The sequence below is a fragment of the Caloenas nicobarica genome, chromosome Z (assembly GCF_036013445.1).
Source record: "Caloenas nicobarica isolate bCalNic1 chromosome Z, bCalNic1.hap1, whole genome shotgun sequence".
Lineage (NCBI taxonomy): Eukaryota > Metazoa > Chordata > Aves > Columbiformes > Columbidae > Caloenas > Caloenas nicobarica.
The window spans coordinates 64,451,152-64,472,106 of NC_088284.1; the positions used below are offsets into that span (position 1 = coordinate 64,451,152).

The 20,955-nt window shown below is 37.0% G+C and overlaps 1 protein-coding gene across 5 annotated transcripts in view; it reads right to left on the reverse strand.

The window, feature by feature from the left end:
- NFIB (nuclear factor I B) overlaps positions 1-20,955 on the reverse strand; it is a 177,062-nt gene that overhangs the window by 8,220 nt on the left and 147,887 nt on the right. For 2 of the 5 annotated variants that reach the window (XM_065655431.1, XM_065655430.1), the window contains exons 10-11: positions 18,000-18,082; positions 9,217-9,305 (exon numbers count right to left, since the gene is read on the reverse strand). The exons of 1 other annotated variant lie outside the window; for it this stretch is intronic. In XM_065655431.1, the coding sequence (XP_065511503.1) occupies positions 9,217-9,305; positions 18,000-18,082 (172 nt within the window). The remainder of the gene's footprint in view (positions 1-9,216; positions 9,306-17,999; positions 18,083-20,955) is intronic. 2 more of the 5 variants (XM_065655433.1, XM_065655432.1) reach the window with 2 other exon arrangements.

Here is a 20,955-nt window from a genome sequence, read left to right on the forward strand (position 1 = left end):
ACCAGGGGACGTGTTCTGCAGGTCTTTTATATGAAAATTAATACAAGTAGTTACTGTCATTTACTCCTGTTTGATACCCTTTACTTCTCTAAATCTGTTAATTTACTATTTTGTTCCCTAACAATTAATTTCAGGTGATCTGTTTTGTTGGCCTGCTTGTGGTAAAATTCTGAAGTGAGGGTATATTCTTGAGGGTGACGTGAAAATCTGCGCAATTTTAACCTCTTCAGAAATTAAAAAAACTTGATATATTTTCAAAATCTAAGATCAGCTAATATGTTTAATAAAAGAGTTTTATTTTTTTCTTTTTTTTTTTGATTCTACTGACTGTTACAAATAAGATAAATCCTGTTGTTGGAGCAACAACTCCTTTGAAATTCAAAAATAACTGTAAATCTTGAAATATTCACAACTACTTAAACCCAGTTATGTACGAAAGCTTGTCCAATATGATCCGATGAAAAGCTTATTTAAAAAAAAAATTCAATACCAGAATCTCATTTAAGAGGTTTATTTTTTTCAACTTATTCTTCATCTTCCTTCATAATTTGTTTTAAATGCATTCCTTCCTCTTCGGATTTCAGTGAGGTTAAGAAGTAAATTGTGGAATAACAGACATAATGCAAATTGTTTCCAAGCACAAGGATTTGTAAAAATAGGAACTAGTAATACAAACCAAAAATTTTTTTTAAAAAAAGCTGATTTGTTTTCTCAGGTTCTGTCTGAATATACGCTTTGTGGTGCACAGTTTTTTGCTGTCATGTTACATGGGGTTTACAGTGTTTAGTGACTAAGCAAAATAGAACACTAACTAAAAGAATGTAAATTTTGTGTGAGGTCAAGATGGTATCTAAACAATTTCTGCTGCAGAGGCTAAATACACATCTTCCAGGTTATCTTTCTGAAGATTTACAGTGCACTTCAGTGGTTGGATACATATACATGTGACTTTTTCCTTTGTTTTAAAGTTGACAAACTTCTAATGACTATGGCGGGTGAAGGAAAGCAGTCAGTGCCGATAAAGAACAAATTACTATTTGTAGCACCTTTCTTATCTACAACTTAATGTAGGAAACAAACATCTTGATTTTGTGCAAAGTGCTCAATAAAAAGAAGCTGTAGCAAGTGACTAGCAGGGCTGTTGTTGCCGTATGACAATAATAATAATATAGGTGTCTGTTTAAACCTTTCAAGCCTCCCATCTTATATTATGGCCATGGCAAAAATGCGGATTGCAACAAATTCGTCAATGCTGCTTATGAATCCTCAGGGACTGATAAATCTCCCACGTTAACACTGTGTAGGTCCCCCCATGAGTTTTGGAAGCCCCCCTGGTGCTGGCGCAGAGCTTCCTGCTTCCTTCCCACCTGAGACAGCGGTGCAGGACAGCACAGCTGCGGCGCCACGACAGCTCCAGGTCATCTGTGTGTGGGGATGGCAACACCTCTGGGGGACAGCTGGAGTCCCTGATCTACACGCACCCTGACTGACAAGCAGCTGGCCCCACTGGCTGCGGGAAGGGCAGGCCATCCCCTCTGCTAGCACTTCCAAAGCCATGATAGTCAAGGCTTGACTTTGGGAATTAACCTTATACCAGAGTTTGATGTAACTCTATCTCGCACCACCCCAGTCATGATACCACCACCAAATGTTTACTGCAGAGAAAAGAGGAAACCTGAATGAAAGTTACTGAGATGAATAGCACTAATCACAGCACAAAGCTCTGAGAACAGCTATGATACAAAAAAAAACCTCAGGCTCTGCTAAGGTGCATATGTATGGCTGTCTATCCAACATTCCACATACCTCATTACATTTACAGTAAATTTAATTGAAGTTTCAACTACCATATCAGCCACACCCTCCTCTGTAGCTCCCCAGCACTCCTGCATGCAGCCGGGCCAGACTGACAGTCCAGAAGGGCAAGATCCCCTACCAGGCTTCTCAGACCTGCTCTGAAGGGACCTACGTGAGCACCACAGAGCTTAGCTTCTGCCATGGAAACCAGCTACGGCTCCTCTGCAGAGTGTCCCAGCAGAAGCATCTGTTACTGCTGCCTGCAAAGCAAACTCTGCCCAGGGCCCCACATGGGTGGCAACAGCAGGAAGGAGGAAAACATCTTTCCCTTCACCACACTGTCCAGCAGTTTGCGTAAGTCCCAGGTAAACTTCCAGCCCTTGGTTTCCCAAAAGCAGAGGCAATGCTCTGTCTCTGTTCACTAAGTACCTCAACACAGGGGAAGCCAAAGCTCTTTCCACTGCCCAGGACACAGGAAAGCTGTTTGTCCTTGCAGAAGTTAATGAGATGTTCCTCCACCCATGTGGCTTCTCCTTCAGATAAAAAGGTTTTGTATGTATGAGTGGAATAACACAGATCTACCCCACTCTTCCCCTGACCTCTCGTGAGGAAACCTGTGAGCCCTGCTCTGACAGAGATTACAATATACACACCTGTCCCTTGGAACGTGAGACCTCCAAGAAACTGCTCTAGGCTGTCTTGAAGGAAATTACATGAGAAGCACCACCACATACTGCTGTGAGATTCAGACTAGTAACCTTCGTGAGACAGAGTATGGTCTGTAGGATGACCTTCCTAAAGCATTATAACCCTAAGTAATTTCACTACCAGAAACAGTTTTCTGTCACCATAACTCAAATATCAAGCGTGATATACAGTCATCAGTTTCCTTTCCATCTACAGCAAGTATAAAGTATTTATCTGTTCAAATGTAATAAAATAGCAACCGAAAATTCTGCAAGCATTGTACAGGGTTAACATTCTCCATTACAGTTTCCATTACAGTTTTCACATGTTAATTCAATCAAGATTTCTGCCGTGATTTCCTCTTAAAGATAATAATTGCTGTTTCAAGAACCTCTGATTAAAATATTACTGGAATGGACCACAAGCAGTGCTAACATTATATGTCTATACAGTCCGCTTTGGAGGTTATAATAACATAAGGAGTATAATAATGTTAAACAATTAACTAAATGCAATAAAAAATAAATCCAATCAGATCTGAGTAAAACTGAAGGATTTTAAGGTTCCTATTTTCCACCAGTTACTGACTGCTTTCTATTACAGCTTCTGTAAGAGAGAATTCTGTAAGAGTGTTTCACCATTTGGAAAAGTACACTTAAAACAGTTTTTCCTTTTTACAAATTTACTACCCTGTGCACGAACATACTAGCTTAGACAAGGCAGATCAGATGCCAGGTCAGTCTTTGGACAGAAAAGGTAGAAAAGCCTTCAATGTTGAGAGAAGTGGCATTAGCGAGTCACCAAACAAGATTCGTGTCTCTTGTACTAGGCAAGTGCTTGCCCACACAAGTACAGGGAACTTTAGCATTTCAAATTCTTAAGATTGTATGAACTTTGGAAATGTAATTGTGCTAACCTCAGTGCCCTGGCTAAATTCCCGCTTGGGCACTTCTGCCAGAAAAATAACCACCCCTCCAGCATCTACTTAATGCAGCACTTCTCTTACCATTCCAAATTGGTATCTGTCGCTAAACAGCTGCCAAATTTCACCTCCAAAGTGATCATTTACTTCAAGAGAGATCTTAAGTATATCTCAGTTTAATTTAGGATGACTTTATAGTCCACTGGGCACATACCACCCATCTAGCAGATGGAGGAATTAAAGACCTACTGATTAATGCCCAGAGGAGGGAAAAAGGAATTCTGCTAGAAGGATACTTATTTTATTCCCTGCAGACCACTGTTTCTGATAGTGTAGCAAAAAAAAAAAAAAAAAAAAGGTACAGAAAGATCAGGAAGAGGCCACAGACCCCATCACTAACAAAGAAAATCCACAGCAGAGGAAGGGCCCAGGGAAATTGAGTGTGTCCATGCTGTGGTCTGGACCATGCATGCATGAGTGTTTGGTGCATGGATAGGGCTAAAGGAGATTTGCAAATATGCAGTTGCACAGAGGGGGTTATGACCAAGTGAAGGGCTGCTTCCCATAGAGCCAAACCATAAAGAATGTGGGCTTGGGTTACCAGAGACCATTGGGTTGCCTATGAAAAACTGACTCTCCACTTTCTATATCTGCACTGTTTGTTTCTCCAAATATTACCATTTCTAATTTTAATCGGTTAGATGTTACCTTGGCACTTCTAAAAAAAAAAATATGACTGAAAATTTATATATCAAATTAGCTTGCCTAAATAATAACATAAATAATCCTAAATGCACACAGACATAGAAAACAAAAAACAAAAGCAAACAAAAAAACCCTACACAAAACAACAGTGTAGTTTTACTGTTTCAAATTAAACAATTGGAGGTAAGATAATCAAGAACTAGAAAACCAGGGTAACCAAGGGGTTAAAGATACAGTTTACACTTGGGAATTCTCTGTAATACGCTCCTCCTTCCCTAGCAGTGCTGCCAAAAATCATCTGACAGGAAACATGAGATTAAGTTTGCCCTACCTAAGTGAACAAAGAGTACTCAGAACAGGCAACCAGTTCATTGCAGAGCGGGAACTTTTCTAATCCTGCTGGAATCCGCGGTGCTGCTCAGAAAATATTACTGAAGTTGTTTTCTTTAACATCTCGCTTCTGGATTATCTCATTCATTTTGATCACACTGCAGTTCTTGCTGTTTCTCCCATAAAGTTTAACTTAAAGCTCCAAACATAATCATGTGGAAAATGGACATTATTGATTCCTATGGTCTATTGTTCCCCCATTCTAAGTCCCTGAAGTTCAAGTTCAATCTGGAATTACATCATGTCTGGTTTCTCCTGGTTACCAGACAGCTTGAGACGTGACCACAGCCACAGAAAAAACAAACAGCCTTCTTCACGCTTCTGCTCCCCTATCGATTCAAACATAAACTTTTTTTCTTTCTCTCAAGTATGCTTCAAGTATGGAGCATGGTTAATTTAGAGATTAAGTTCCAAATTAGATTATCTAATGGCATCTTAATGGATTGCTGACCCATTTCCTGTGGGATGGCAGCATTCAAGTCTGGCTTGAATACAATTAATTTCTTAGGAAGTGTTCTGAAGATGTTTGCCTAGATGGAGAGGAAACATAATGTTCTGCACATCTTTCTGCATTACAGAGTTGGGTAAAACTATTACAGTTAGCAATTTAAATTGATAAAGGCCAGAAATCATCAGGTTTTCTTTATGTGAATATTTTTACAATCAGGATACTTCAGCATTTTTGTTCTTAAATTATAATGAATTGATGCTTCTATTCCAAAACATTGCCCAAGGGGATTGGGGGGGATGGGAAGTTGGGGGAGGGGGATAGAGGGTATTGCTCTAACAGGTGTCTGTGTTTGCCAAAATGTGCTTGCCACAGCAATGCTGCTGACTGTGTTAGTCACACATAAGGTACAAGTTAAACACACACAAGGTACTGTGCTACAAAAGCATTGTGCATCCATTCTCAGTTCCTCTCCTCTTTCTTTCACAAATCAGAGGTTATCCCATTTGATTGCCTTATCAGCATTGTTACCCTAAACCCGGAGTGGTGCTAGGCAGAAAAAATGGTGCCTGGAAAGCTGAACACTCCTATAGCTAATGCTGAGAAGGAAATTCAGCACTCTGAGAACACAGCTTCCCTCAGCATCTCCAGGAACAAACCAGCTGTTGTACTATGCTTATGTGTCAAGATAACAGACCAAAAGCAGGATATACTAACCTAGCGCATTTGCCTGTGTAGTGTAAATGTAATGCTAAAGTAACAGTTAACGTGTAAAACTAATACAGAAAGATTGTTAAAAAAATGAATATAAATAACAATAGTTGGGAATAAAAATATATTTGTCAATAGCTAAGTCAAAATGTACACTTTGGGAATAAAAATTTGCTTACTGTCTGTGAAAGACTTGCGAATACTCAAAATGCTCTAAATTAGACCCATCATGCCCACTTTTATGAGTGGTCTTAATATCAATGGCACAAATGGCTGAGATTCAATCTCAAGTTCATGTTATCAGACTTACACACACACACTTATCACTCTCACTCCTATCTTAAGTTTACTTGTTGCATATGCTTTTGCTCTCATGTAGCAGCTGGGACTGTATTTTCCTGATCGAGCCTTACAGATTTTCACAGCTTGCCCTCACTCTGTGTCTTTAGGAGAACAGTTATTATCACAGAACTGTGGTTGTGAAAAAAATAAGTTTTTGGTCTGGTTTGGTTATTTTTAAGGTATTCTGAGTATCTTCATATTTACAGGAAAAAATTACCTAAGTGATCTTAAAAGTACTTGAGAACTTAATTCTATTGATGTGCCTAAATGCTGTTCGAAGTTCAGCAGACATAATAAAATATATACCATAAATGCTGTAAGTAAGCAACAACAATAATGAAAAAATTGTAGATGTTTAGGGTATCAGGAGCAAAATAAAAATTTCTACTTCCAAATACTTTACCAAATAACTGGTGGGGTTTTTTACCCTTTTTTTAGAATGCTCACAAGTACAGGATGTTTTACATAAGTATTTCCTTTAAAGATACTAGAATGTTTAATTCAGCTAAGCAAAGCATTGATCTAGTTATTAGTATCACTATTCCCTGCAGGTCTTCTGGTTTTGAAGAAAATTGTGCATCAATGACTTAAAGTTTTGTGAGGTGTTTTGTTTTGTTTTGTTTGTCTTGTATTATTCATATTCTCTTTTTTTTTTTTTCTCCAAAGTTCAGTCTTTTGCATATGGACTACTACTGTCTCATACCTGGGACTTTAAATGACAACAGATATATAATTTTATAGGGAAAGAAAAACCCAGAAAATGTATTATGAAATCTATGTATCATGTTTTGAAACCTACATATTGTATCTACTATCAGGTATGAAAAGCAGCTACTAATAAGGCAAGAAAATAGAAATAACAGAGGTTTCTCATAATTCACGTTCTCCAGGTTTCCAAGGTGTGGTTCACCAACAGAGCTCTATGACAAAGCTTTCAGCTTGGCCACCTCTGCTATCTGATTTTTGTAGAGACAGGACAGCTAACACTGAGGAACTGCTAACTTTATCTTCTTGAAGTCAATGATATTTCTGAAATATCAGTATTCTTGAAATAACCACAAAAGCCTGCTGTAAAAAGTCAAATCAAATACCATCAAAATGATCACTGCATATCTGAGGAATTAACAGAATCAAACATTTAACAAAGCATTTTGGAGTAAATTTGACTATATGGACTAGAATATATTTCTTTGCCAACAAGGAACAATTCCTCTTGCAATACATTCTTTTTTTTGGTGTTAGTTTTAGTGTTAGAATGGATCACTGCTCCTTAGCCTGGGCAGGTATCATTTATCTTCTTACATCCTCACCTACACAGGATTTGAAGAATGTTGTATGCCAAATCCAAATCCTAAAAGCCATCTAGTAAGAGAAAAGTAACAGTTTGTTTCTTTGTCCTCCAAGGTTGTCCATAATTCAAAGGCAAGTATGCATAGCCAGGGCCTATAAAGAGCTGTCCATGGCAGAATTTGTGCCCAGGCTCATCTGGCAGCACTCTGTATGTTGGCAGGGATAAAGCAGCAGGCAGCACTCTGGGAGCCACCTGCCATGCATTTTTTGTTTATAAAGGTGAGTGGATCGTGCAGCATGCTTGTATTCATCACCAATGTTTCTTTGGTCATCACCTAGAAATCTCTTTCCCCTCTTATTTTTATTTTTATAATTTATGCCCGGGGTGATGGGTACTGAAAAACAGAACTCGGCAAACACTGGGACAGTGCTTCAGCTGGTATAAACTGGCATTGATTTACAGGGTGCTCAAGGGATGGCTGATTGAAACCATTGAAGGAGATATTCCTAGATAGGCAGCGTGATATAATTTCCTTATGCCCGTCGATGCCCTGAAAAAGCAACACCCTTTGTAATGGGAGTATAAATCACACACTCTCTGTGCTATACTAGTTCAGTTTGGATTCACTCTTGGCAGTACATTGAAAACTGGCAATTACTGCATGATGGGGATTTATAATGTGAATCACAGCCCTTGAGGAGACGAGATGAATCCATTAGCTAATTTTCCATTGTGCCATTTAATCTATAAGGAAAGAAATGATAACACCTTGCTTTTCCACCACATTTCTTCCAGATTTTAAATACTATTGGAGAAAAATTGTAAAAAGGAAAAGTAAAGCAAAAATATTCAAGACATTTAAACTTTGTACTTGTAAATGGCACCAATTCTCAAATTCCATAATCACCCTTCCAGGTTAATATTCAAAAACCCCAAACCTTCTAGCAATCCATAGTACAATACAGTGCATCAAAAGGCATTTTGTACATAATACATATACACACTCACACTCACACACATACTTACACAAACTATTCCGAAATATGTATACTGTCATGTGCACACAATTGTCCAAGAAGTATTTAAAATTATTTTAACAAAGAGTAGCTAGTACTTCATCTGACAGGCTCCCAACCCGCAGGCTTTACATGTACAACCCCCATTAAGTGCTGAGTGTTGCAGATAATCCTGCATATGAAAGAGGGGAAAACTGATGTATCATGGCTATGTTGACTTCTTTACATATCTATTTAGACACACACACCTCTCTGTTACTGTAATTCATCAAGAGATGTAAAAGATAATAATGAGTAATATGTTAATTTACCAAACGTTAATGGGGTTTATTGTGTTTGCCTTTTTTTCATACAAAAAGAAACTCTCTTTTGTGTAAATCACTCCTAATTATTCTGTTATTTACTTGAGAAATAAGATGCTTTGTATCTTACCTTCATGTACATGTTAGTGACTTAAATCTACACCAGCCAATTAGTTGGAAAAGTCTCTATGAATAGTATGCTTATTCATTGTCCAAAACCACCACCACCTCAGACATCTGTTATTATACTAATCTATACCTCTAACAACACCATTTTCTTTGTGTTAACCACTAAGCCCCCAAAACATGACCTTTAATTCTGCAAACAACATTTTCATTTTTAAAGCCTAAGATCAGTATTCCCTTAAACTTACAAACCCTTTGCATTTGACAGCACAGCATTGTCATTCCAGGTGCTTAATTAAGGTAGTTTTGAAATTCAGCTTATACTAAAGATAACCAGAATGCATATGGGAAAAAATGTTATATGCATGTTTTAATCAAATGCTGTCACATATTTCTCTGGAGGCCTGTTAAAACAGATACTATAGCTCAATGCAACTTTTTTAGAGGTGGTGTAGGGGTGGAAATAATTAAAATGTTACCTTTGCCAAGTAATTCCCAATGTATCCTCACTGGCACTGGGGTATAAATGCCTGCCGTTTTGATTCATGGTCCAGTCACAAATTCTCAGCTGTCAATTGAAACCTAGCAGTCAGATATGGATCGAGCAGTACTACAGTTTTTAGTATTTAAATGAATACATGCAAACTAGTACTGTACATAGCAAAAGCCTTACTTTCCCAAGAAGCAACTCTAAAAAGTAAAATAAAATTTAAAAACCAAAGAAAAATAACGTATTCTGAGAAATATAAGCCTATAGATTTGCTTAAGATAATGCTACTTTAATATGCTTTTCTATTAATAAAGCATAAAAGAGTAACTAGTGTTTAGCACATAACAATTAGCCATTATTAGATTACAAACTAAGCTGGAATAAAAGGAAATGTTAATATTCAATAGTGAGATACTTTAAGAAAGGAAATAAAAATGCTGTTTTGTCTAAGCAATGCTCTATATAATGTGTATTAAGGTCAAATATAATAAATATCTTGTAACATGCATTTTGTGAAACATAGAAGACATGCAATTTATAGAAAATTTGCCCAAATTAAACATACTGTATGTCCTTATCTTGCTGTTTAAGAAGGGTAAAGATATTTTGTAATTGGAAGTTTATTAATCTAGTGTTACTGAAAGTGGTATTACTTAGCAAGAGGTGATAAAATAATCTAAACTTGTTTTAGAATCCAAATAATTGCATTTAAAATACTTTGTTGCATTTTAATATAACAAGGAATGTACTAAATGTTAGCTGAAACAAATTCTTCCCTGATCTTCAAATCATCAGTTCTGCTTTCATGGGATTGTTCAAGCAACCCTTTACGGCTTTGTTCATTTAACAGCTGCCCTATAGTGTCAGCAGATATATTGAAAATGTATACTGCTATTTTTAAGAAAGTGAATTTATCTGTCTTGTGAAGAAAACATATATTTCAACCTCTGTATAGTCATGGCGTATATAAATTGTTGTATCATTATATATGATACAGCACTCTGAATTTAATATAATGTCGCTGAGTTTAATTGCATTCAATTCATTCTCAATCCATGTTCACAGTCTTTAGACAGCGCAGGCTACAGCAAACAAACAACAATAAACTGTATTCACAGGAGCACAATTAATTGCAGTCTTTTCCTGAAAAATACAAATGCTGAGGACAAGACAGTATTGCAAACCTGACCCTGTCTGGCTGTTAGACTCACAAGCTTCCTGCTGTTAAGGTCTGAGAAATGGAAATGTTAGTCTCTGATGTTTTCATAGGGATTGTTTCTTGTTTGTTATCTAAAGAACTCCAAGGGACCTTCTAAAGGCCATTAAACCACATGAAATTAACCAGAAAAGGAAACATGCAGTTAAAAAGTTTGCTAGAGGTAACTGTGAATAATACATTGAATATGTTTAAAGAAAGGGGTAAGTAAATATTTGGTTTAGTTGCTATACAAAACAGTATCATAAACCTGATTTTAATATTGAAGACATTGTAAAATATGTCAGCTCAGTTAGTCAATGTACAGTAGATGTCTTTTTTGTAACAATCCTTAAGAATGTCATCATCTTCCTTACAGATGCATATCTTAAAGCTTTATAGCTTAGCTATAAAAACTCCATTCCAGCTGAAACACAAGACTGAAAGGTTAAAGCCCCCCTCTTTTCTTCTTTCACAAAATATAAAATCTATGAATAAAAGCCCTTTGGCTGATTAGAACCATAAAAATACTAGAATCCCAAACTTAATGTTACCAAATGATTTTATGCACTTAGGTCTAGCTCAAAAATCTGGCAAGTACTTAGCTTACTATAGAACCTGATTGCATTTGCCATTTGGGGAAAACAGTAAGGCATTGATACGTTACATTTTAGAAAATGAGCTTCTGCACTAAATCATTATATTCTTCTGACAGTCTATATGGAAACTTATCACATGTACAGTTAATGTGTTAAATTTATCATTAAGAAAGCTCCAAAGAGCTTTTCAAACCCATTTCATAAATGTTAGCAATGACATACTTCATTTTATATATAGTCATACATACCTCAATACAAATACATCTAAATACAGTAATGGTAATAACAGAGCATGTGCATTTTATATATATGTTGTAGACACATATAGGCACATCTATATGAAGATACATGCTACACCACATTTATACTTAGTGTAAACTGTAGTGCTATTCACTGCATCAACTGTGCCATAATTGTGGTACTGACAGCATCCTGAAGAACTGCAGGTCTGAATGACAACAGGTTCTGTGGTAAACCCAGGACTGCAACAGCTGTGCTGAAAACCACCTTCCCAATGTTAAAAACTATTGCTCCACACTCCTCAGAAGGCTCAGGTAGCTGCCATGTTGTCTTTGAAAACTAACCTGCCAGAAAAATGTTGTGGGTTTTTTTCCTCCCTCATATTAAATTTCTTCTCCCAAGTCACTCTTGCTTAGAGATCAGGATGTCTAAGACATAGAAATATATTTTTGAAAGTACCTAGAAATAGAACTTCCAAAGTCTGAGTTTGCATCCCTTACATGTGTTGAGTGCTTTCTGGGTAAAAAGGCTGGAGAATCTTAAAAGAGCTCTACAAGCCCTGGGTCCATTTGATGGAAGAAGATATCTGTTCACGGCAGCAGGAATGCTGCTCTTGGAGGATGTCCAGACAGCCCAGTAGGGAAAGCCTGGGGGCACAGACCTGACATGAGTACCAAGCTTTGGAAGGAGGTAGGGCACTTTAGTACAGTACTTTGAGTGCTATGTGTTGTCTGGAGTCATGCTGAAAGCTTTCTGGCTAGTTATAGTCCTCAGAGTAACTTATGTGACCCCTGAAATCAGGCCACAGTGTTAGCTGGAGATGAGAAGACACATTCATCCACAGTAAGCCACCTAAAAGAGTTTCTTTGCAGGAGATGTGAAAGGGAGAGGCAGGAAACTACTTGAAGGCTACTTGAGAAAACATAAATTCCTCAGTAGAAGGACTTAAGAAACAGTGCTTATGAGACTTTTAATAAATGCTGAAAAACATCACTAACTTTCTCAAAAATGTGCTCTGAATGCAAAACAAATGACCTGATTTGGCATGTGACATGGTGAAAAGTCTTTCCTAGAAGCCTGTTGGACAGGCCTACTCTTCAGTCCTATGGCTTCATCATTTTCAGCAAGGCAAGACACATGAACTCCAATAGCACTTTCCATCCTCAAAACATTACCAATGATTTTATTTATCTCTCACCTAACCACACAGAAAAAGAACATGGGTCTGTATTCCGAAGCAGAAAAGGATTCCCAGCCTTGCACTAGATGGGGAAACCCCACAGGCAGCCCAGCCTTTTCCTGGCAGCGGTCTCCTACCCCTGTGACATGTCCTCACTGCTACACTCATGAAGTAGCAGAGAGCACAAAGCCCACTCCAAGTGCCTCTCCAGGGGGGCAGCACAACCCCCTCATCCAACTCAGCTGTGTCATGGGAAGGGGCTGAAGGTCCAGAGCAGAAGCAGAGCAATAGCTTCCCCTAAGTCTTCCACCTGACCGAAAGTCATCCACCTCTCTGGTCCTGTTCTGCCCACTGACAAATGCCAGGAAAGTGATTTTGGTTTGCACTTTCCAGTGCCGTTCCACCCATTAGCTAGATTTCACTACAGCTGGCTTTTCGGTTTAAACTGGGCATCTTCCAAGCACAACCATCCTGCATACTTTTAAGTATGCAAATCCTAGGTACATTAAAAACCTATAGTCAACAGCTCAATCTCTAGTCATAGTCTGAATAATTTTTAGGGGTTAATATTTAAGCAGGTGCTGTATTCTATTTAAAGAGTGGCTGTTTAAGACTAACATGCATTTCAATCTTCTGTAATGGCTAGTGAAAGTAGATACATATTTTGGAAAGCGTAATAGAAGTCTGTGCTAAAGCTTCTGTTAGTTGAGAAAAGCCCATAAAACTTAACATTTGCATATTGTCATTTTTTTGACTGAAACTTCCTTTAAATGTGTTTCCTTTCCAGCAAGCATATGTGAAAGGTGACCTCTTATCCATTTACATACCTCCCTGGTGGTCATATGACTCAGTTTTACGTCAAACTGTCAATTATGATAAGGGATACAATAAGAACAGTGTAAGTGTTGATAACCTGTTTCCTGGTTTTACTGAGAAGTTCTGTTTAAGAGTCCACTTGTGTTCTTCTTTCAGCCTTCTGCTGAAAGCAAAAGCAACATCCATCCAAAATGTTTTGCAAACATATACTCTGTTCAGTGGGCATTTAAGTTTACAATTTCCATGATGAATAGTAAGAAGACAACTCCATTTCGAACTGTTGTGATTCAGTAACTAAAGGATACATCTGGTAAGATTAACTTCCTACCGAAGAGGCCAGACAGTGTGGTGTGTAGGAAATAAAAAGCAATCTACAATTTTCTGATTTTGCATTTTAGAGACATGAAGTGTTTCTTACTACCACGTACATGGCAAATGTCTCATTCAAATGTCAAAGCTGTGTGAAAATCATGCATACCACACACCACATCCAGAAAGTACAAGCTCTAGTAAAAACCATGCCAGTGTATTAATCAGTGTAAAGACTGGAAGAGTTCACCGCCTCCTCAGTCACTGGGCCAGCATTAGTTAACACAGTTTGCTGTAACAGACAGGAAAGTTCTAGAGGTCATTGTCTTCACAGACCTGAACAGCTATCCTGTTTATTTATACTTTCTAATTAAAAAGAGAATCATCCATACAATGTTTGAAGGTGTGTTAAAGTTAAATGGATAAGAAAGAAAACCTGTCAGTTATTTCATTCATTCCAACAGAAACCTTATTATTTGTGAAACCATTAATCTGTATTTGCAATGAATACAGATGTTTATCTATCCATCCATCTATCTTTTTGTATGTTTTATACAAGTAAAGTACATGATTAGTAGTTCTGGCAACATTCTAGCTTTATAGCCAGAAACAACATCAACCTGTCTCTTAAGTTTCTGTCATTTCAGGAACATAATAAATCCATGAAGCTGAGAATAGTAACGCAAGGAGGCTATAGAAGTGTTGTCACATAACCAAGAGAATTCTGATTATTAAGCCTTTGTTACTGAACTAATGATCTCTCCATTAAAATTATTTAGCCAAAAGAATGAAGACACAACTAGAATCTGACAAGGGACTGTGTCCACTTGTAGAAGATTGAATTGACTGAGTTGCCTCAATTTCTTGCTTTTTCCTATAGTCTGGGCTTAGAAACCACAAATCTGCAGTAGCTGCACATCAGAGAAAAAAGCAGGCGGGAAAGGTGCTCCTATATAATTGTGGAGATATCCAATCTTTTATGCACAAATCATTTAAGATATTTCCCAGCACAGATTATGAGCACCAAAGTTCTAGATTTGACTTCCTAAAATAACCCCACCAACCACCAATAGTAAAACTAAGACAAAAATCACTCAGGTACCAGCTCTTAACACTTCCCTTGCTCCTTCCTATGGTGCCCTCCCTGCAGTTATGTTATCAATTCTTAACAACTCTCCAAAGCTGATGCTGAATCAAGAAAAGCAAAAAAACTGGTCATTAACAATTTGTAACAGACAGTTAGGGGGGAGTTGACATGACTTTTTTACAACAAAATAATCAGATACATGTGACTTTTTAGATGCCACTGAAGCAAGACGTGTTTTGTTACTGTTTATGTCACAGTATAGAAACACCTGGAATTTCAAGGCAGGTAAAAGGAAGACCCACCAGTAATTACAGCAGAAAGGGGAGTGCATAGTTATACTTCCTCTTTAGAACCTTGTCTTCCTATCAATGTAGCATGCTAAGTAAAGCATGTAACAGCATATTTTTCATAGTATCCAGACCAATAAAAGCAAATAAATTACTCCCATTGGTGCTAGCTGGCACTGTCTTTCAAAGTTGTATTCAGTGCTTCCCATCTAAAGGTGAGTATTCCAGGTAAGTTGTGCTATAAATTGTGTAATAGAAGTTCTAGCAAACCATCCCTTTGCCAAAAGACTCCATGGAAGTGCATGTCACAAAATAAATGTGTAACTTTTAAATTTATTGTGGTTTCTGTAATTTAAACAGGCTATATAATAATTATTTTTAACAACAATAAAAAGTACTCAACAGTACATGCCAATATTTCTCTTCATAAAGACTCCTCCAATTAAGTGAAAAATGTACCAGTGACAGTATTTATTCTTGAGGGGTCAATGTGCATTACAGGGCATGGTGAATATTTAAAAGACCTCTCTGGAACTAAAACCATTGGCTTTCTAATTTAGAATTTCTCTTCACTAATACAAAATGATTGATTGCTTTTATTTCATGTACCCCTTGATTTTTCTTTTCATTCATCATGGGCTGCTTTAAACCAAATGCATTTAAAATCTGCCACAAGAAGAGTGGTCTCATTTAAATTGTTGTAAAGTAATGAAAGGACATAGTAAATCAATCTCATTTCTGCCTTATTATAGTACAACCTTTGCTCTATGAAAGTTATTTAGACAATCTCAGTGCTCCACCTCATTTTCTGGGTAATAAATGTAAATGGTGTTATCTCAGAGATGTCTTTAAGATTTCAGTGAGTGAAGGAAACTAATTCATTAGGAACTTATATATATGCACTTATATATTTGTATTTTTCCATCTCAAAAGCTCTGTTGTTAAAGTATTCTGTTCTTTCAAATGGTTCCAGCGGTACATACTATTCTGTAATTTTGTACATATGTGTAAGCATCCACACATGCGTACTCCCCAAACACACTCAAGCAAGCATACACATGCATCCATTGCAAAATTTAGAAAAGAATAGAGAATTCATAGCAAAGATGACACCCTGACACAATTTTTAAATTTACTATATGTCTTACTGGTCTTCAGTTGATGCTACTGAATTAATATAACGAGCCTACAAGTAATATAATTTAGAAGGAAAAAACATTGGTTTCACAGTGGCACTGAAGAATTTTTCTGTTTACCAAGTGTATGTGAGACCTAATTTATTTTCCTCTTCCCCCTAACCCATCTGGCCACACATTTTACCATGAAAGGGAACATAAAACACGGTGCATGTAAACACCAAAGACGGTGATGACCCTTGAGATCCCTCTCACATTTATGTTCCTATGACACTGCTGAAATCTCTGGGTATATTTCCATCTACACAAAGACAAAATTATATATAAGATGCATGAAATAAGCAGCATATGATTTACCTATCATAAACTCAGCCAAGAGAAAATTGGTGCTGCCACTACCCTCTGGCATATGACAAGAAGTTTGTAATGCTTTCAATTAATTTGAAAGAAGGTGGAGTTGTCTTAAGCAGTAGAAAATTTGCTGAAAAAAAAGTCTAAAAACATGTAGTGAAAAAAACCTATCGTGCGTCCCCAAATCAACTGGATGTCAGAGACTTTTCAAAGGATGCTATGTAAAACTTCATACAAAAAGAACTCCAGGAATCACATGCACTGTGTTTAAAAGAGCTATGCTGTGTGTGCTTTAAAATACAAAAAACACGTACTGTATATCTTTCAGAAAGAACCATGTTATAGTAATTACAACACATTTCATAATATAACAATCTTTGAGATGTAAAAAAAAAAAAGGCAGTACACCAGAAAATTTACTGAAAAATCAATGGTTGGCAAAACCACTAATTGTAATTTGGTATTTTCATAGAAGTGTACAGTTAGGCCTTTCTGGTTAAGAAAGGGTTGGTAAAGCATCAACTACCTTGAATAAATGATAATCTTTATGATTTTCTCTGAACTTTGCATGTGATGGGACATATGCCACCTTGCCCTATGAGCAGGTAGGGACAGAGAGTTCTAGATGAAGCACACTTGAGCTACATATATATCTCAACAAACAGAGAATAGGTAGGTTTTACAACAGCCCTTTTCTTACTGCCACATTCAGCTTTTTTCCTCATAACATTTTACATGCTCTTAATTTCAAAATCCTCAACTGTTAAGATCTAGGTGCAACACAAACACGCATCATAAAATATGTTAAAGTTTTAAAAGGTCTGAATTTATTCCAGTTACTAGCAATGTAGAATTTCTGTATATGCATGGCCTTGCTACTGACTGCAGCTAATTTTTCTGTAAGTCATCATTAATCTTGGCTGTATATTTTCACAGTTTGGGTAAACACTTCATTTGCATTAAATTTACAGCATTAATGAGATGTGAAATTTAAAATCCTGCTTGAAACATAAATGATGTAAGAAACTAGAACAAAAACATGGTTTTATCACATTTGAAATCAGCAGACCAATTTAAACCTATTAAACTAGAAATGATCATGTGTTGCATTGAAAATTTGGTTTTCTAATTCATCTTATAAAACTAAAATGAAGAAATGTAAGCTTAAACATCTGGGGGAAAATAGCTTGAAAATAATAAGCTGGACTTTTTGCTTTGGAAATTTTGCTTATTTTTTAAACTGATTTTGAAATGAGTATTTGTTCCTTATACATCTCATTCTTTTTCCTAAAATCATATTAAAGATTACATGTATGAGCTCTTGATAAATAAAATAATTGAAAGAAATATGATTAGAATTTCCTTAAGATGGCACAAATCTAAAAAATAAAGCATATGCTAAATTTAAGTTTCTTAAAGGGTTCAGTTTTCTTTTGAGTAAACTTCATCTTCAGATGACAAATACTGAGACCCTTAGGATCCCAGTCTAATCCAAGATAACAGTGGCAGCATGTATAAGGTAATATCACAAAATCTTCTCTATATCATTACGCCTATGTGAAACTTGCCCACCTGTTGCTGATGTAGGAAGGATGGGTCTCTTGGGCTTAGTCCCACATATCGATTGGCTTGGGATGTGCCTGAGGCTGTGTAGGCTGATTAAGGAAGAACAAAACAGATTGATAAAAATACCAACCTACCATAACTATTACCCTGTGCAGGTACATTACAAATATGAGAGATCCAGAGTTATGATTTTGCACTGTATAGGATGTGTCTATGGTTTTCCTTTATTTAAACTTTAATAGAAAAAATGGACCAAATTTGAAAAAGCATGTGTAAATTCCTATAAACTTCAATGGAAGCTGCAAGTGTAAATCATAATGAGGTCTCTGAAGGAATCAAAAGCCTGATTCTCATTTCCATTACACCAATCTGAGGCACCAGTGGAATCACTGGTATTACAATCTTGAGAGAAAATATTAGTGTACACTTATTCTTATGGGTGTGAAGGCCCATCACAAAACTGTAAAAGAACAACAAAAACTGGAAACAATAGTTCAGTCTACTTACGTGGCGTGAAATAAATCTTTATAGGCCTTTGCAAACAGGTTGTACTCTGATTAGTATTTTCATGAGAAAGGAGCTAATTTTTACTGTGCAATATAATATTAAATATTCGACTCCTCTACACATCAAGAAACAACATTCTCCCAGAGGGACAATTTAAGGAAGTCTCTCACTGTCTGCTACAGAAGATTAGAGCAATTCATTTCTGAGGAGAAAGGGAATAATAGGCAATGCTGAGATTAGCTACAGGATATGGAGCATTCACTTGTAGGTCACATTCCTATCTGGTCTCTGTCAGTAATCCATAAAAGCCATTACTCTCTCATGACTTTTGGTGGCACATATGAAATGAGGTTATGGTCAAACTCCACTTCCCAGTGTGGAAATGCCCACACTGCAACTTGCAGCATCACAACCTGGAAACTTGCTGCAGACAAAGCAAAACTACTAAAATTTTTTCATAGCTAGCACAGTCATTATTTGGACTTAGCTTGAGAACAAAACGCAACACCCCAGCACAGAGTTAATGTTTTTAATTGCTCTGGTCTGAGACCCAAGGACATTCTCCATGCTCTGCCCACAGGTGCGAGGCAGCAAGGAAGGGGGGCATGGATGGGGCAGAGCTGACTGACATCCAGACTGATCAATGCAAGCATTCCATCCCGTTAGCGTCATGCTTCAGATATAAGGAGAGCCAGGAGCTTCCGGTCTCTCTTGCTCTCTCGCTCTTTCAGGCATTCCGACTCTTGCTTGCTCTGGGGCACAGCTGGGGGAGTTTGTTCGGGATGTTTAGTTTGGCCTTTTCCCTTTTTGCAGAGGCCTCTGAGCCTTCCTGCCTTTATCCTCTTTCTTCCCTCTTTGGGATCAGCTTTGGGACCAGGTGTTGTTTCCTGGGACTGGCTGCTCAGCATGTTCGTGAGGAATTGCCTTGAGTATCTTTTAGTTCTATTTTATATATATATATATTTACTAGGAGTGTATTAGTATTTTGTTATTTTATTAAACTGTGTTTATTTCAATCCAAGTTTCTCCCTTCTCTTTCGATTCTCTCCCCTGTTGGGGGAGGAGGGGGTGAGTGAGTGGCTATCATGGTTGTATTGCTAGCTCGGGTTAAACCACAACATACAGTAAACAGGTTTTACTGAAAAACTATGTTAAAAATTAATCAGTTATTAGAAGGAAATTATGGTGGAGGCCAAAGGGTTCCTCAAATATTGTCAAAGCTTGCTCTGTTCTTTCTCATTCAAAACAATTCTGCTATTGCACTTCAGGATGAAAAACAGTGCTAATCATTTGCCATTTTATTATCATCAGATTGAATAATAACTTGTTGGCTAAGCATTTGTTTCATATATATATAAAAAAATATATTTTGAGCAAATCAATTAGTTTTTGCAAATAAAACTGTGCCTTAAAATATATTTAGTCTTGATTTTTCCCATTAAGCTAACATTAGTACTTTGTATGTCAGGTCTATTATGACTGAAAATACAGTTTATTTTATTCATATATCATTTATATATCAACAAGACAGCAATCATTTATTGCTATTTTCTTCATCAACAAGCTATGTTCCATCACTTTTTTTGCTCTTACAGTTACCAATCCAGTTCCAAAAAGCTTTACCAAGCAGATAGACTACTGCACTGCTCTGAACATGTAGCATTTCTATGCTATCTCATATGCAGAACTGGCACATTCAAATAAAATTTGTACATAGGGCCTTTTTAATTATTACATATGTGCTGTAGTGACAGACATTGGACCTTTAGGCAAGAAGTTACTTGCACACTGCTGTGGAAGCATGAGGAGGCATTATTTCAAATATCTAAACTAAGATGTCCTAAGGTTCGTGAGGAATAGGGTACCCAAGTTCCAATGAATTGCACAAGAAACTGGGTGCTAACTCATCTGAAAATGTAGTCCAGATTTTTCCTTTAGTAATAGGACAATGAACAGATTAGGTTTGCTTTCCTGTAATGATGAATAACATGGTCAGATTACCAGAAAACATCCTAACGCAGTTCTGACATTGTATTTGTTCTTTTTGCCATTTGTATTAGAAACCCTAACCTCATCTGAGACAGCCATTTAGGCCAGGCAGAATCACATCAAACAGGAAGCAGAATGAAACCATGAATACTTAAAACTACACACAAACTCAGCTTTCTTGGTTTTCTCTTGTGGACCAAAGGCTTAGAGCAACAGCTTCTTGTTTGCTGATAAAACCGACTCTTCTTAAAAGGTGCAAGAACTAAACCACCAGGGAGGATACAGATATACTCTACCACCTTTTAACAAAAATTCTGCTATACTAAAAGAATAGCTAAAACATTTGCATAACCTATCCATATAATTATTTGTTTCTACTTAAACAATAGTTTGTCCAAGTCTTACTACCATCATAGTAATGGCATAACCAGTTTTCCTCCTGTACATCCTGGCCACTCCTATGCAT